Source organism: Manis javanica, chromosome 8 (assembly GCF_040802235.1).
Source record: "Manis javanica isolate MJ-LG chromosome 8, MJ_LKY, whole genome shotgun sequence".
Lineage (NCBI taxonomy): Eukaryota > Metazoa > Chordata > Mammalia > Pholidota > Manidae > Manis > Manis javanica.
Window position 1 is genome coordinate 76,175,572 of NC_133163.1, and position 17,103 is coordinate 76,192,674.

The 17,103-nt window shown below is 47.8% G+C and overlaps 1 protein-coding gene across 4 annotated transcripts; it reads left to right on the forward strand.

The window, feature by feature from the left end:
• The first annotated feature begins 2,777 nt into the window (after nt 1–2,777).
• On the forward strand, nt 2,778–15,956 carry SALL2 (spalt like transcription factor 2). Of its 4 annotated transcripts, XM_037017588.2 has the most exons (4): nt 2,778–3,053; nt 11,320–13,623; nt 14,090–14,147; nt 14,780–15,956. In XM_037017588.2, exons 1-4 carry the CDS (start codon nt 2,981–2,983, stop codon nt 14,883–14,885), a joined length of 2,541 nt encoding a protein of 846 aa, XP_036873483.1. In that variant the 5' UTR covers nt 2,778–2,980; the 3' UTR covers nt 14,886–15,956. The 4 variants fall into 4 exon arrangements, with proteins under 4 accessions (XP_036873483.1, XP_036873482.1, XP_017508379.2 ...); XM_037017587.2 differs by having other exon boundaries at nt 2,779–3,053; nt 14,090–15,956; XM_017652890.3 differs by having other exon boundaries at nt 2,781–3,053; nt 11,320–14,147; nt 14,780–15,955.
• Nucleotides 15,957–17,103: the final 1,147 nt, after the last annotated feature.

Genomic DNA, 17,103 nt, shown 5'->3' on the forward strand with positions numbered 1-17,103 from the left:
GATACAGAGATGATGCTCAAGTGATCAGGCTTGAAAATTGGCTCCCTGATGTAAACACCTCAACAGTACTTTAAGCTATTCCTGAAGAGAGAAAAAATTGTTGGGCCAATAGCCTTTGGGGAAGCCAAAATAGAAAATGTTGATAAAATTAGTAATTATCATAGAAGGAACCACAAAGCCAGAAGAAGGAGCTTATCTTCACCCCCAGCTCCCTCATCCAGAAAATTTCTCCTAGAGCCTCTCTGGCTCCCACACATGGGAAGGAACCCGGGGTAGGGTGCCAGGATAAGTCCCTTTTCCCTACCCTTTATTATCTTTGATGCCCTTGAGTGCCTCTTCAGTTTCTTGGAAATGTAAGCACTTCGTTTACAAGGTCAAAAAACTAGGCAACATTTTCCAAAAATTAAATCACCAATTAAAGAAAAGTTTTGTTTTAATATTCTCTTCTGCTATCAAGTCTGTCTCCCTGCCTCCCTCTCATTTCTTTCTCCTTCCGTTTCATCCTCTTGCGCTCTCTCTCTCTCTCCCTTTTCTCCCCTCCTACTCCTCCCCTCTCCACTTCACCACACACAGAAACCCCTTTTCAAAGGGGCTTTTTTCCAACTCAGTGAAGTAAAGTCTTTGCCCCTTTGTGGGGAAGGCTCATTAACATTCCCACAGCAGCATCTCTTCCAGGATTTTACTTTTGTAACTCTGTGGGGAGGTCAAGAGGCCACAGTGGAGAGGTAAAAGGAAAAAAATGGTAAATGGGGGAGGGCAGAAGAAAGCAGCAGAGGAGAAGAGCTTTTCCTTTCACAATAAGGCCAGCAAGGAGGGTGGAGAGAAATAGGAAAAGATCAGACAGACAAGACCTAGGAAAGAAACAAATACTGGGCTCCCAAATTTGCCCATGGAGATTTCACAGACTCCTGAGAAAAGCAAAAAACTGTATTCCTTCTCTACTTTCTTTTCCTCAAAGTAGAAGTGAATGATGGAAACAGGGGCGACATCTAGTCTATTCCACTGAGAAATTCAGCAGATTTCCTGGCCTCAGTGTTCCCATGTCCTCTGCAGTAGCTGAGTGGTAACCGCACCTACCACGGGGACATTAATAGGATAAATTAGACAATGTCAGCAAGAGTTCCAAGGGTGGATTATGAGGGAGCCACCCAGGGGCCTGACCCCAAAGGACTGGGAAAATAATGGAGGTTCAGTGAATTCCAAATCAAATATCAGAGTGCCTCCCCATTCTCTCCAGATGTTGGGTACCTGCCTCATTTACCACAGCAACCCTTCTAGTGTCCCTCTCCCTTTCTTAGTATTTCTTAAAGAGTTTGAATGTAAGAGAAGAAAGGAAGAACTTTAAGTTTGTACCCAACACTGTGAGTGAGCTTTGCTTTGCTTTTCTCTGAAGACTCAGCCATCAGAGATTTACCTCACTAAGCTCCAAAAGGCAAAATAATTCACATTCTCGTAACTGAGGTGTTTCTGGTGTTCTCTCATCTCAGCCAGGAGAGTAAAAGGTAAATAAGGTTAAAAAAAAAAGGATATACGCATTATGGCTGAAGATAGGGCATATCTAGATATTCAATGCCCAATAGCACAGTATTATTCCAAATTCAGGTAGGAACAGCATGGCCAGATGTTAAAGAACAAAAAATGAATCACTCTTTGGCATGCAGGCTGAGGGGAGACATGATTGATCGCCAAATTATGTGTTTTAGAGATGGAGGAATTCTTAAAGGTCAAACTTCATATCTGTAAGAAAATTCTTTCCATGCAATCCTTCACAATTGTTTTCAGTTTCTGTGAGTACATATGCTAGAGACCTCACAAACTCCGTGGAGAGTCCATTACACTATTAGAAAGTTCCTTTATATTGAGTCGAAAGTGCCTCCTTATAACTTCCACTGTGGAGTACCACAGAACTTGTTAACCTCATCTCAGAGGTGGTGTCCCTTCAGCCCTGAGAGCTGGAAGGAGTAGGAGAAATAGAAGAGCCACAGACCCTGCTGCCATTTTAAATGAGATTCCTTAACATCAATCTTTTTTTTTCATGCAAAGAGTCTGGTGGCATATGTACCTTTAATAATATATATAAATATATAAAGCTAGACTGTTGTCAGATGAACCTGGCTTCCAGGCCTGTCTCCTCTTACACCATAGTTGTGCAGTGCAACCTTGGATAGGTTACTTAACCTTACTGGGTTTTTTGGTTCATCTCTAAAGGGGATCGTCTGTAAATAGTAGTAGTAAGACCTGCCATGCTAATCTCAGAGTTGTAATATTCAAAATATGTCATGTACATGAACATATTTCATGAATTATAGAAACCTCTCTCTATATTAATTTATTATGATGACTTTCCATCTTTAGGAAGATGGCTTTTTGCCAGCTTTTTACTCCACGGTTTCAGCTCGCAATAGCTGACTCCTTGGCCTCATAATCAGGATATACCAGAAAGTTCTTCTTTCAGTTTATGCACTAGCAGTCACCTCATCAAACAAGATTGCACAGAATCACGAAGGAACCAAAAAGCACTGAAGATCTCATAGGAGGCATTAGAAAAACAAACAGGGGCATTTTTCTGGACAGACAGCACAGGGAAAGGCCTGGAGAGCCCCCGCAGGTAGGAGAGGGTTAAATCCTTTCCTCCACAGTACAAAAGAAAAGAGTGTGCGGAAAGATTAGGATTTTTGCTTTTACAATGGGAGCTGCAGAAGCGTAGGGAAGAAGCTGAAGAAAAAAAAGGGGGCGTCTCCCCTTTAAAGACTTGCAGAGATTGAGAGAGAAAGAGAGTCAGGGACAGAGAATCAGAGAGAGAGCGCCCGCGAGTCTGTCTGTCTGTCTCTGGGAAGGGAGAACATCTCTGCTTCACAGTGATTTGCCCTGGGGAGAGGCATCAGTTGGCTTCAGACCCAAGAGAGAGAGCAGACCAAGTCACCCGGGTTAAGACTAAGTGAGCGTGGCCCCTCCCTAGCCCACCTCTCTCTACCCGGGAATGTCGCGGCGAAAGCAGCGGAAACCCCAACAGTTAATCTCGGACTGCGAAGGTCCCAGCGCGTCTGAGAACGGTGGGTGCCTGGGGAGGGGAGCGGGGGGCCCTAAATCCCAGCCTGTGGTGGGTCAGGCCAGGGTAAGGGGAGGGCACCCGGGCCGTGGGGGAACACAGTGGGGGGGGGGGCACTTAGGCCCTGGAGGCTTGAAGAAATTGGACGCAGTGAGTAAGGAGATGATGACCTGTGCTGGGAAGAAGCCCTGCTCGACTTTGCTCAGGATTGATTCTGTTTGTGTTTCCCTTGTTTTTCTCTGGATGAAATGGAGTTTTCAAACTGGCTCTGTCTCCTCACCCAAGAGTTTTCTGCCAGGTCCCCCTTTGCTCACTGGTCTTTGTGCCGTTGCTAAGTAACCTCCTCAGACCTGAAGACCGTTTCTTAGGGGTGGAATTTCCCCCCCTTTTCTTTCTGGAGAGTTGGGTTGCAAGAGAATGAATTGGATAAACGTGAAGGTTCCCCTGAGGGAGAAAAGAAAAAAGTTTCTCATTGTTGGGCTGAGCTGAGAGCAGATCAGAGCTCCCAGAGGGAGAGAGCTAATGTCGGTCAGCTGCAACCTGCTTTGAGGTGTGTATCCATGTCACCTGGGGTGGAGGCTAGAGGAGAGGTCTGGACAAGGGGCTTACATTTGTGCCTCAAGGGAGGCTAAGCTGAAAAAAAAAGGGATGCATTACCACGACCTGTTAATACATGCACATCATTTTATGAAGATATATTATCATCTTTTTATTTAAGTAACATTTTCTTTATGAGGAGGAAAATTTCACATATTCTTATAGCATTCCAGTAAATAAGAGGCAGGCAATAGAGCGACTAGGATATGGAGAAGTGACATTGCCCAAAGCCTCAGAAACAGGCATTGTCAGGACAAACACCTACGTTCCTCATGCTCCACTAACTTAGGGTTTTCCAAACTGCTTCATTGTGGGTAGATCTAGGTTAGAGTCTGAAAGTCTATAATCTTTGCAAGTCCCCCCTTGTTTCTTAGGATGAAGCAAGTTTTGGACGTATTGGTATGACTACATATATTCATACGGAAAAGTCTGGAAGTCCTGGCCCAGGGATAAACTGTCTATTTAGCAAACAGTTGATTCACCCAACAATGTAGTGTAGGATTAAAAACAGGGATTCTGAAGCCAGACTTTGAGGATTCAAATCCTAGCTAAACCACTTGGTTAGCCGTGCAACCTTGGTTGATATACTGTGCCTATCTTTGCCTCAGTTATCTCATCTGTAAAATGGGGATGAATAGCCTTGCTACCTCATTAGGTTATTGGGAGAATTGAAATTAGTGAATATGTGTAAAGCCCTTGGAAAAATAACTAGCATACATAGGTGTTTAATACACATGGGTACTGGTATGATCATTTTCTGTGAGTACAGTGGCACTTCCTGCAAGTGCTAAAATCAGACCAAAGCTCAGAAACCTCTAGCCTACTTTCAGTATTTCTTTATGAGATATGTGCCATGAAAGGCTCTAGGAAAATGTATTTGTAGTGACTAAAACTAAACTGCATTGAACTTACCTTTCCACCTGTTGTAAAAAAGAAAAAAAAATGATGAGATCAAATCAGTGCTCCATGTGCTGTGGAGCAGCCTAAACAGACATACTGTGTTTTGGGCAGAACACATCCTCCTTAAGTCACTGTTTTGCTGAGATCCCACTGTGCCCATATTTAGAGGTTCCTGGTGGTGGCATCCTTCCCTCCTGGGCCCCGTCAGCCTTCCTTAAAGCCTTCCTTAAAGCCGCTGCCACCGGATGTTTCCTCCTGTTGCTCTCCAGGAGACTTCCCCTGGAGCCTCAGAGTGGCCTCCTGGTCCTGCTCTCCTGCTGGTTGGACTGTGGAACAGTGCTGAGTTCCCCCTACCCACCACGCACCCAAGAGGCATCCTCTCCTCTCCTTTCCCCCCATCTCCCAAGTCTGATCACTCATTCTCCATACCACTGTGGAGGGAAACTCTGTGAGGGAGTCAGAAGAAATCTTTTGCAACTGCCCTGAGTGGCTCTCAAGCCCCTGGAGAAATAGTTTCCACTTGAACAACTAAAGGCATGGTGATGCTGCTATAAAGCCGTCCCCACAGAAACAGTGCAGGCTTGAACACAAAGGCAGCAAAAAAGTTTAGCTGCAATTTTGCCTTTGAGCCATAAAAGCCAGAAACATAAATATATGGAGCAAGGAAGCAGTAGCAGCCTCTTAAGATCTGCCTTAAAACCTAAGGATTTTTTTTATCAGAAATCTCCTGAGAGCCAAAGATCTTGGGCTACTTACACGACCTGGCATGTAATTGGAACTCATCTGTAAGATGGGTGGGTATATTTGATGGAATATAAAATGCCTTTCTGCTCTGGTAAAAGATGTGGATTTCCCATTCTCTCCTTTTCCACAGACAGGGTTTCTATTTGCTTATGCGATCTTTCAGGCAACCTGACTTTTCCTTCTACCCCAGAGACATTTTCGTGTCCTGCATGCCCCAAAATTAGGTAGGGAGAGTTCTTATTTGGGGGCTTTTATGTGTCCCTTCTGGTGTACCTGTGACACTCTGGGCATCATTGTGAGCATCAGCAGACATTATTTAGTAGGCTCAGGGGCTGCTAACGTCCTCAGAAGCCTTGGCCTGCCCTTAAGCAATGTTTACCATATGTGACAAACAAATGCTGAGCTGTTGTTGCACATTTGAAAAGATTCATCTCTACAGTGACCAAAGATGTCAACAAGAAATTGTCTGGAAAACCAGTTTTCCAGACCTGTTTTTGCTCAGCTGCCCTGACCAGAACACCAAAACCTAACAGAATAGTTATGGCATGTAAGTGATAAGAAGGAAATAGTCTATTTACTTAAAAACTCTGGAGAGATGCTTCAGAAGATTGGAGACTGACGAGAATTAGGCTTGAGATGGATTAATGATTGTGCATTGAGCGTTGACTCCCCTATACAGAATTTTATTGTTGTTAACAACCATTTGATCAATAAATATGAGAGATGCCCTCTCAAAAAAAAAAATCAAAAAAAAAAACCACAAAACTCTGGAGAGAAAAAAAAATTCTCTCTCCCCTACAGAGTCTAGAAATCTGGATTAGAGAACATAAGGGAAGTGAATAGGGGAAATGTAAAGTAGCACATCTGGGAAATAAAGGAAACGATCAGAAACCCAGATATTTAGTGAGAAGGAGAAACCAGGACAACAGCCAAACAGATCTAAGGGGAGAAATGGAAGTTGGCAGACATTGAGAGCAGCGAAAGGGGGAAAAAGGCAAAAATAGAGTTTCGAGGGCTCTGTTCTCTTTATATGTGGAAGTAGAGAGCATCATCTCTCAGGGTATTGAGCCCTGAGCTTTTCAGCTCTAGGCACTCCTAGGTCAAAAAAAGATTTCTGAGCAGATAGAAAGTTAACTCAGGTAGGGTGTGACAGCACTGGATAAGGTAGCAGAAAACCTGGTTTTCAATCCAGCTTGGACCTTGAAGCCATGTGACCTTGGGCAGGTCCATTCTTCTTGCAGGGCTTTGGCTTTTGGCCTTTAAATAATAACACTCATTACCCATGTTTGTAGAGTATTTACTATTTGTCAGGTACTATGTTAAGCCGTTTATGTATTTCCTCTTCATTACTCCTCCCAACTGCCACTATTATTACTTCCATTAGATATGTATTTTTTAATCTGTGGCAAAACATACATAGCAAAATTTACCATTTTGACCCTTTTTAAGTGTACAGTTCATTGGTATTAAGTACATTCACAGTGTTGGGCAACCATCTCTACCACCCATCTCCAGAACTCTCTCATCTTGCAAAACTGAAACTCTATACCCATTAAACACTAATTACCCATTCCCCTCTCCTTCCAGGCCCCCCCACAGTCACCATTCTACCTTCTTTCTCTACAAGTTTACCAGTTCTAGGTAATCCTCATATAATGGAATCCTACAATATTTGTTCTTTTGTGTCTGGCTTATTTCACTTAGCATAATGTTTTCAAGGCTCATCCATGTAGTAGCCTGTATAAAACTTGATTCCCTTTGGTGGCCATTCCCACATTTTAAAGAGAAATCCAAGCCTTAGAGAAACTTCCCCAAGGTCACAAAGATTAGAAAATGTCGGGATTTGAACTGAGGTCTGTTTGATTCAGAGCTGATACTGTCAACCATGTGCTCAATGAGAGGTTCAGATCTCTACAGTCTCTTCCTTATTCAAAATGGTATGAATTCCATGTTAAATGCAGAGTCCTTCCATATCAGAAAAATGTCTATTAAAAGCACAATTTTTGTGTGTGTGAGCTAAGATATTCCTATTCTAGAAACAAACATTTTTCTCACTTAGCACCAGATGTACAAATCCCTGTGCCTGTTTGTCTACTGGGTTGTACAGACCAAGCTATGGGTGGCAGAGGAGTCTGAGTATGTATTTAGGAGAGAGGAGTGAGGATGAGAAGATGGGACATTCTCCCTTAGAAGAGTTCTATCACAGCAGTTACAGAATCAGTTCATAATTATCGACACTGCCACTTAGTGTTGGTCCAATGTTCACAGTAAATTTAGGCAGCTGCTTACATAGTGTGTGCTTTGTTTCTTTAATGGCTGGATGATGCTTGAACTCTATGTAGAGCAAAACCTTTCATCTAACAATGAGAAATAGGGCTCAAGATGCACACACCCTGGGAAAGGCAACCAGGCCCTTAAATTCCCAGCCAGGTGTAAATCTTATCCAATTCTCTTCACGGAAGGGGGATCTAAGCAAGATGAAGTGTGGCTGAGGGCAGAGTAGAGAGGTAGCCTGATGGGCAGATTTAGCATTAAGTAGCTCATTTTGCCTCTGTCTAGGTCAGGTCCAACGCAGGTAGGGTTTGTGAGGAGCAGGATAGAGGGGTGTTGGGAGGCGCAGTCCTCTGAAAGGCACTGTGGTTCTCATCCTTGGCTGTACACTAGAACCCCCTGAGGAGCTTTACACTCAAACTGATGCCTGTATTCCACCTTCAGAGATCCTGAATTAACTGGTCTGAGGTGAGGCCTAGCCAAAGGGATTTTTAAAATCTCTCCTGGTTAATTCTGATGGGCGGCAAACTTTGAGAACCACTATTCAACTGTAGCACCCCGCTGTGCATTACCCACCTATTTTTCTCCCTGGTTCCCCCCAGCCATTCTCTTCCAAGCCTAAAGCAGCAGTTTAGAGAGCCACTTTATTTCTTTTTACGTTGTCATTTCAGCTCTTTATAAATTTAAACAAGCATATCCAGGTCTTAGTCCAATATCCATCCCAGATTTTGCACATGGCCCAGGATAGCTTACCTCACCTTATCTGCTATCTAGGGACACCATTACCAGCTTAGTTTAGTCCTGTGTTTATGACTTCATTCACGTCTGCCTAAGAATCCTGCCCCCCTTTTCAGGATGGGCAGTGCAAAGTGCTGGAAATAGAGGGTTCGTCTTACAGGTGGCTGTTGATCTGTCACCTTTCACCAGGGACTAAATTTACCTTAAGGAAGAGTGCAGCTCAAATTACACATCAGAAAGCAAGTTTCATTAAAGAGCAAAAAAGGGGACAGTGTTTCCCAGGAGATGAAAAGAAAAGTATTTCTTTTCTTGTCAGAAGACTTGACAAAACAGCAACTTGATATCAAATGTTCAATGCTAATTAACAAATGCTCTGTAGAAAGCTTCCATCTGATTCCTTCTCTTACTGAAGCCAGAGAGCAAATGGCAGGTAGGAGCCACACAGGGCCCTTTCTCTAGCACTAGGGGAGCCACACAATGTTGATGTGTTTGAGAAAGCACTGGACAGGAGTCAAAATTCTGAATGCCGGCCTCATTGCATTACTGTGTGAACTTGCAAAATGCACTTAACCTCTCCAAGGTTCAATTTACATATGTGTAAAAATAAACAGCATTGCACTAACCTGTGATTCACCATATTTGCAATAGCTCACCCACTCCCTCATTGTAAGGTCAGGCCTGGCAGAGGCGCTCATCTGGGTTAGAACTGTCATTCACATTAGTACGATTCTCATGATTACCGGAAGTTTCAAAACATAATTCAGTAAAATGGTTTCAATTGAAAAAGACATCAACATTTATTTCAAATGAATTTTGAAAAGTGAAGAGGATGTTACTAACATTAGGTTATTTCAGCTCCCCCTCAGAAAGATTCTTTACCCTTGACATATGCCAATGATATTATCCAATAGCTTATCTTAGAAATGAATAAGATTAATAAGCAACATAAAAAACAGATCTAATGTTAGTATGTGTGTATTTTAGGTTGTTTTGATTGCTTAGTGATTGACAGTGCAAATGCTAATCCATGATATTTGGGACTCTCCCCAAATTTAAACTCTCATATGTATATATTATTTGTTATGAGTTTCTCAAGTTTTTGTCCCCCCTAATATCTGAGGAGGAAAGCACTGCTAAAATATTACCATTTTTCCAAAAGGGAAATGGTGGCAATGCGTGGGTTTGACTGACCACTGTGCCTCAGTTTACCAGCCAGGCAAGAATAGACCTAGGATTAGAACAACATGGGTTTACTTATATCTGGCAAACCACAAACCTAAAGATTTGTGGTCACTTCCTGTAAGTAAGATATACTCTTTCAGGAAGTGGAAAACCCATTGAGTTTCATTTCCAGGTAAAAAGGGAATGCCAGGGTGCCTGGTCTAGGAAGCACCTCACCCCTCCCCTGTCCTTTCTCTGAATAGGAGGCGGCCTCTGTGGCTATAGGCAGGTGTTAAGTATTTTCTAGGCATTCAAACCACGTTGGGGCTGAAGGGGCTTTAGGCACAAAGAGGCTGCCTAGTAGCTTCGACTGCATTTTCCTTTGTCTCAGGAGCTCCCCTCCTCTCAGGTTAGAGCTAGGTGGGCCTCTGTAGACCTCCGCAGGCGAGCATCTCCCCAAACCAAGTTGTCCTTGATAGTGACAGAGCGCTAATGTTGCAAGAGAAGGGAAATAGAGGGAGAAGGATAGAGAAGAGGATACTAAACAGGAGATGGCTCCTTAACTAAGCATGAACTCTATGGGTGTGGGCCCGGTGCTCTGTGGAGTAACTTGGATTTGGTTATTATTCTGCGGAGGAAGGGTAGGGAGTAGAGGGCCTCAGTGTTCCGCAAAGACTGCTGAATTGACTTCCATGGAGCCTCCACCCTGAGAAACTTCTCGGGGGGAAAGGGGTACGGTAGGAATGGAGGTGAAGAAGATAGGACAAAACTTGGGGTACTTTGGGGTGCCTGTGTGTTGATGAAGAGTGGATATTCCGGGCTCCCCCTCTGGCCCTGAGACCTCTGAGGAGACCATACCACCTTCTCCGTGGAGTCCACGTTTTCCAGGCTCAGCGGATCCTTTTTCTGAAGAAAAATAAGAGATGCCTACGGCTTTGCTCTATTAAGCAGGACTATGTTTCCCACTGTGCCCCCTTGAGCTTACTCGGGGGTGGGGCCGTGTAGGCTTGGGTAAAGGCATCTGGAAATGGGGGGATAGCTGGCAGAGGGCAAGGAAAGGTGGATCCCACCATGCCCCACAGCACCTGTCACTGAGCCTCCGGAAACCCTCCTGGGCCCCGGGCTCCCGCCTCCACGCACCCTCGTCCTGCTTGCCGCTCCCTCCTCCCACCCCAGCAGCACCTCCCCCGTCTCCCCTATCCCAGCTTTCTCGCTCCAGCTCCTCCCCTCCTCCGCGCCTCCTCGCTCCCCTCCCCCTCCGCGGCTGCTCCCTGCCCCCGCCGCGGATCTCCATCTCTGCAGCCTCGGCCGCTGGGTGCACAGGCTGTCGCAGCCCCCGCGGCCACCACCGCCAACCCGAGTCCCTATACCCATTGTCTCCTACTCTCCCCGGCCTTCCACCTTCTCCACAACCATGGCGCACGAAGGCGGGAGAAGCTCTCGTCTCGGGGGGCCCTGCGGGGAGCCGACGAAGCTTGGAGGTGCGGTAGGGCCGGTCCGGCCGGGGCAGTCGAGGGGGCGGAAGGGACGCACGGGAGCCAGAGGAAAGACTTTCCGTGGATGGGATAAAATGCACGATTCTCTGCGTAGGAGCCCTTTCCCTGCACCCGCCGGTGGCCCGAGGAGGGGGGAGTAGGGAGGGCAGTAGCTTAAGCGTGCCCGCCACCCGCCCTTCCCCGCCCCATGCTGGGTGTCTCGTGTCCAGGCGGGTCAGGACCGAGCTCCAGCTTTCTGCCTGGCCTGATGGTGAGCTCATCTCCCCACCCCCCACCAGCGGTTCCTGGGCCCGTTGTTAATGATAGCCTCCGTGTACCCTTCCAAACCGCGCCACCCATGCTCTCTCCTTGTCTTCTCCCCAGGTGATGCTAGCGAGGAGGACCACCCCCAGGTCTGTGCCAAGTGCTGCGCACAATTCACTGACCCAACCGAATTGCTCGCCCACCAGAACGCATGTTCTACTGACCCCCCTGTAATGGTGATAATTGGGGGCCAGGAGAACCCCAACAACTCTTCGACCTCTTCTGAACCTCGGGCTGAGGGCCACATTAGTCCCCAGGTCATGGAGGCAGAGCACAACAGCCCTCCGGATTCTGGGTCCGTTGTCCCCACAGATCCCACCTGGGGCCCAGAGCGGAGGGCAGAGGAGTCTGCGGGGCACTTCCTGGTCGCTGCCGCAGGTACTGCAGCTGGGGGAGGTGGGGGCCTGATCTTGGCCAGTCCCAAGCTGGGAGCAACCCCGTTACCTCCAGAATCCACCCCTGTGCCCCCGCCTCCTCCACCTCCTCCCCCGCCCCCAGGCGTAGGCAGCGGACACTTGAACATTCCTCTGATCTTGGAAGAGCTGCGGGTGCTACAGCAGCGACAGATCCATCAGATGCAGATGACTGAGCAAATCTGCCGCCAGGTGCTGCTGCTTGGCTCCCTTGGCCAGACAGTGGGCACCCCTACCAGTCCCTCAGAGTTACCTGGGACAGGGACCACGTCCTCTACTAAGCCCCTGCTTCCCCTCTTCAGCCCCATCAAACCCGTCCAAACTGGCAAGACTCTGGCACCTTCTTCTTCCTCCTCTTCCTCCTCCTCCTCCTCAGGGGCAGAAACACCTAAGCAGGCTTTCTTCCACCTTTATCATCCGCTGGGGTCACAGCACCCGTTTTCTGCTGGAGGAGTTGGGCGAAGCCACAAACCCACCCCTGCTGCGTCCCCGGCCCTGCCGAGCAGCACAGATCAACTGATTGCATCCCCTCATCTGGCGTTCCCAGGCACCACAGGATTGTTGGCAGCACAGTGTCTTGGGGCAGCCCGAGGCCTGGAGGCCGCTGCCTCCCCAGGGCTCCTGAAGCCAAAGAATGGAAGTGGTGAGCTGGGCTTTGGGGAAGTGATGGGCCCCTTGGAGAAGCCTGGTGGACGGCATAAATGCCGCTTCTGTGCCAAAGTTTTTGGCAGTGACAGTGCCCTGCAGATCCACCTGCGTTCCCACACGGGGGAGAGGCCCTATAAGTGTAATGTCTGTGGCAACCGCTTCACCACTCGCGGTAACCTCAAAGTGCATTTCCACCGGCACCGTGAGAAGTACCCGCATGTACAGATGAACCCTCACCCGGTGCCGGAGCACCTAGACTACGTCATCACCAGCAGCGGCCTCCCCTACGGTATGTCTGTACCGCCTGAGAAGGCAGAGGAGGAGGCAGCCATGCCCAGTGCTGGTGTGGAACGCAAGCCTTTGGTGGCCTCCACTACAGCACTCAGTGCCACAGAGAGCCTAACGCTACTCTCCACCAGCGCAGGCCCAGCCACAGCACCTGCGCTCCCTGCTTTCAATAAGTTTGTACTCATGAAAGCAGTAGAGCCAAAGAGTAAAGCGGATGAAAATACCCCTCCAGGCAGTGAGGGCTCCGCCATCGCCGGGGTGGCGGAAAGTGGCACAGCAGCCCGCATGCAGCTAAGTAAGCTGGTGACTTCACTGCCCAGCTGGGCACTGCTTACCAACCACTTGAAATCCACCAGTAGCTTCCCCTTCCCCTATGTGCTAGAGCCCTTGGGGGCCTCACCGTCTGAGACATCCAAGCTGCAGCAACTGGTAGAGAAGATTGACCGACAAGGAACCGTGCCTGTGGCTTCTACTGCCTCAGGAGCTCCCACCACCTCTGCCCCTGCAACTTCAGCTTCCACCTCATCTGGACCGAACCAGTGTGTCATCTGCCTCCGGGTGCTGAGCTGTCCTCGAGCACTGCGTCTGCATTATGGCCAACACGGAGGTGAGCGGCCCTTCAAATGCAAAGTGTGCGGCAGAGCTTTCTCCACCCGGGGCAATCTGCGTGCACATTTCGTGGGCCACAAGGCCAGTCCTGCTGCCCGGGCCCAGAACTCCTGCCCCATCTGCCAGAAGAAGTTCACTAATGCTGTTACTCTGCAGCAACATGTTCGGATGCACCTAGGGGGCCAGATCCCCAACGGTGGTACCATGCTCCCTGAAGGCGGGGGAGCTGCTCAGGAGAATGGCTCTGAGCAATCTGCAGTCTCTGGGGCAGGAAATTTCCCCCAGCAGCCTTCCCAGCAGCCATCCCCAGAAGAGGAGTTGTCGGAAGAGGAGGAGGAGGACGAGGAAGAAGAGGAAGATGTGACTGATGAAGATTCCCTGGCAGGAAGAGGCTCAGAGAGTGGAGGTGAGAAGGCAATATCGGTGCGTGGTGATTCAGAAGAGGCATCTGGGGCAGAGGAGGAAGGGGGGACGGTGGTGGCAGCACCCACAGTTGGGAAGGAGATGGACAGTAATGAGAAAGCAATTCAACCACCTTCTCTGCTGCCGCCACCACCACCACCACCTGATAGCCTGGACCAGACACAGCCAATGGAGCCAGGAGGCAGTGATGTTGCAGGAAGCACGGAAGAGGGGGGCAAACCAGAAAGGAGCTCAAGCCCAACATCGACACTCACCCTGGGAGGGGAAGGTAGTGGCACCATGGTGGAGGAGCTGAGCATGCAGGAAGCCATGAGAAAGGAGCCAGGAGACAGCAGTAGCCGAAAAGCCTGTGAGGTGTGTGGCCAGACCTGCCCCACCCAGGCAGTCCTGGAGGAGCATCAGAAGACCCACCCCAAGGAGGGGCTGCTCTTTACTTGCGTTTTCTGCAGGCAGGGCTTTCTGGAGCGGGCTACCCTCAAGAAGCACATGCTGCTGGCTCACCACCAGGTACAATCCTTTGTCCCCCATGGCCCTCAGAATATTGCTGCTCTTTCCTTGGTCCCAGGCTGTTCACCCTCCATTACTTCTCCAGGGCTGTCCCCCTTTCCCCGAAAAGAAGACCCCACGATCCCATGAGCCTGTTTTTCTGTGCCTGCTGCCCTTTCACTGAGGGAGCAGAAACTAAGAGCTCTGTAGAAGGACCTTTAAGATATTTGAGCCTTTATTTGAATCTTTCTCTCCAATTTCTTACATTCTATGTCTCTAGTGGTTTTTCTCTAGTCCCTGAGCTTGGAAGTCATTGTGCTCATGGGGGTATGGCTCCCTGAGGAATTTTTCTTCCTTCTTCATTCATTGTACCTGAGGAAAATAGATTCTCTACAGCTTTCACATTCCCAAGAGACCCTCTTCAGCTACCCTGGGGGGACCCTTCTCCCTACTCCTCTTTTCCTCTCCCTCTGGCAGGTGCACCTGAGCACCACATTTGGAATTGTAGCCCAGCCCAAAGGGGTTGGCAGCTATCTCTGGAGGGCCCAGTGCCACTCCTTTCTGGTGACCAGGTCAGCCTGCAGTACTTCCTGTCCCAGGACATTCCTGCCCAGCTGGTAAGGGTGGGTCCCCTCCTGTGTTTCTGGAACCAGCATACAGCTTTCCTGTCAAGTGATCTGCCCATCAAGCCCCAGAGTTCCAGCTGCATCACCGCTTCAGGCCTGGAACCAGCAGGGCTGTTTGGCCCAGGAACTGTGACAGGAAGGTGCCTCCAGCAATGGGATCCAGAGAGGCCAAGAGAAGAGAGTTCCTTCTTCCAATTTCAGCCTCCTGCATCCAAGGTGGCGTCTGAGAAGGCCATCGTAGAAGAGGACTAGCAAACTGTACATTACTTCTCCTGCCTCTTGCTCCCAAAGGTGCCAGAGGCGAAGATGCAATAGTGTGTGCATGTGGTGTCTCAGCTGGAGGGAGTAGGATGAAATGAAGGGAGTTGGACACTTTTCTCTCACTCTTCCCTCATGGTCACATCAAGGCAAAGGTGTTGGCTGGTTAATATGCCAGCACATGGCCAGCTTCTCACAGTCCATCATGACCTCTCAAATTTAGGAAATGAGGATTTCTTGCCAAGAGGTCTTCCAGTGGGATGTTTTGGGAAATATGAAGTTCATATCTTTAACCAGTTATTGTTGGTGAGGGTTGCTGAAGGACTAATGATGGAGAGTTGAGGAGTGTTGCTAAAGCATCAGCTTGCTGGGAATCTATGTGATTAAGAAAGGGATGTGGTACAAGGGATGGGAGCTTGAATTCTTGACTGGATGGATCTCTTGAATGTTCTTTTGGATTACTGGTGATTTAGTGTGCAATAGTGCACCACGGGTTATGGGGGATTTCCTAGCACTAGTGTGCATCTAGTTTTAGATAACTCCCTCCTTTATTCCCTGGCCCCTTATATTTTCCTCTTCTCTCTCAAGGCCCATTTCCTCCCCATTTTGCCTGTCCATAGGCTGGGGCTTATGTCTCTGCCACCGTCTGGTTCTTAGAATCCCAGACTTTGGGAGATGAGCTCCAAGTGGTGTCTTCCCTGCATCTCTGTCTTGTAATGAGGTGTAGTATTTACTCTTAACATATGATTATTTGGAACAGGAGCTCTGAGGAGGAGAGAGTAAGGGTTTTGCTCTTGACTTGACTGATTTGAGTAATGGCTTCTCCTCCAAAGGTGTAGGCTCCAGAATTTCCTAACATAGTAAAATGTGAAGAGCAGACAGGGGAGACATTAGTGTCTTTCCTTTTTCATTAAAGGTGTTTTAACCAAATATTTGTGTGTTTCTCCTCATTTCATGACTAAATAGCCAGCTGGGGTGTGATACAGGCCTTCCCTAACATTGAGATTCTCTTCCCACCTACATCTCCTGCCAAAGCTGAACATATGGTGTTCAAGTGTTTAATTTTTCAGCTGTGTCGTAAAGCAACCTCCAGTGAATGTAATTTCCCTGTGGAAATGGAGTGGGTGTTCTCAAAAGGTAGAGGATATGCCCTCTGGTGCAGTCATTGTCTAGATTTTCTCTTTGCCTAGAACCTTTTACCACCAAGATCTTGTGTTTTAGTTTGCTTTTTGTTTTGTTTGGAATTGGAAGCTGTTTCTTTATAGTCTTTCCTGAATCCAAGGCCAGCCAAGCTGACATTAGTTATCTGCAGAAACAAGATGAGCAATATATGTGTGTGTGTGTGTGTTTTACTTTGTCTCTCCATGTAGTATCACTAAGCTAGTGTTAAAGGGATGGGATTGGTGGAATTATTTGCCCTAAATTGCTCAGCCAGTTAATGGTATACTTGGATTAAAGACCCAAATCAGCAGAAAGCCAGTCTTAGTGCTGCTATCAATGATCAGGATAGCACTTGCTTCCTGCTACATCATTAAGATTGCTGATGAGAGACTGGCTGAAATACAGAAGGGAGGAGGTGAGTAAACCTATTCTGAGCTCGATTCAAGGTAAAGAACTGATGTTTGATTCTAGCTGCCCCCACCAGAGCAGTACTGGTTAGTAGGAATACATGGGAATCCTGTGAAGTCTACTGGGGAAGAAATGCCTCCTGTCTCTAGCTCCTAGGAAAGCTTTATAAAAAAAGTCTGTTTTTCCTTTCAGCCTACAGAAGGAGGCGGGTCACCAATCCTTTTCCCTTTACCTCCTCTACCCCTGTTGGACATAGATAATGCCATTTAAGTAATTAAACTAGACTTGCCTTCTCTTTAGATGCCAGTTCCCATTATGGTGACAGCTGTTGGGGAGGCTTCTACTGGTAGATACTTCCTTGGGCAGGCCAGCTGTGAGTGACTCCCTACCCCCCTCCTTCATAGCTCTCTTTCCCCTTCTGTCTCCTTGTCATTCTTCTTCCTCTCCTGCTTTGTCTTCTTTTATTGACCCCTCTTATCTAACAGCTTTTCTTTCTTTTTCTTTTCTCTCTTCATCTTTAATTT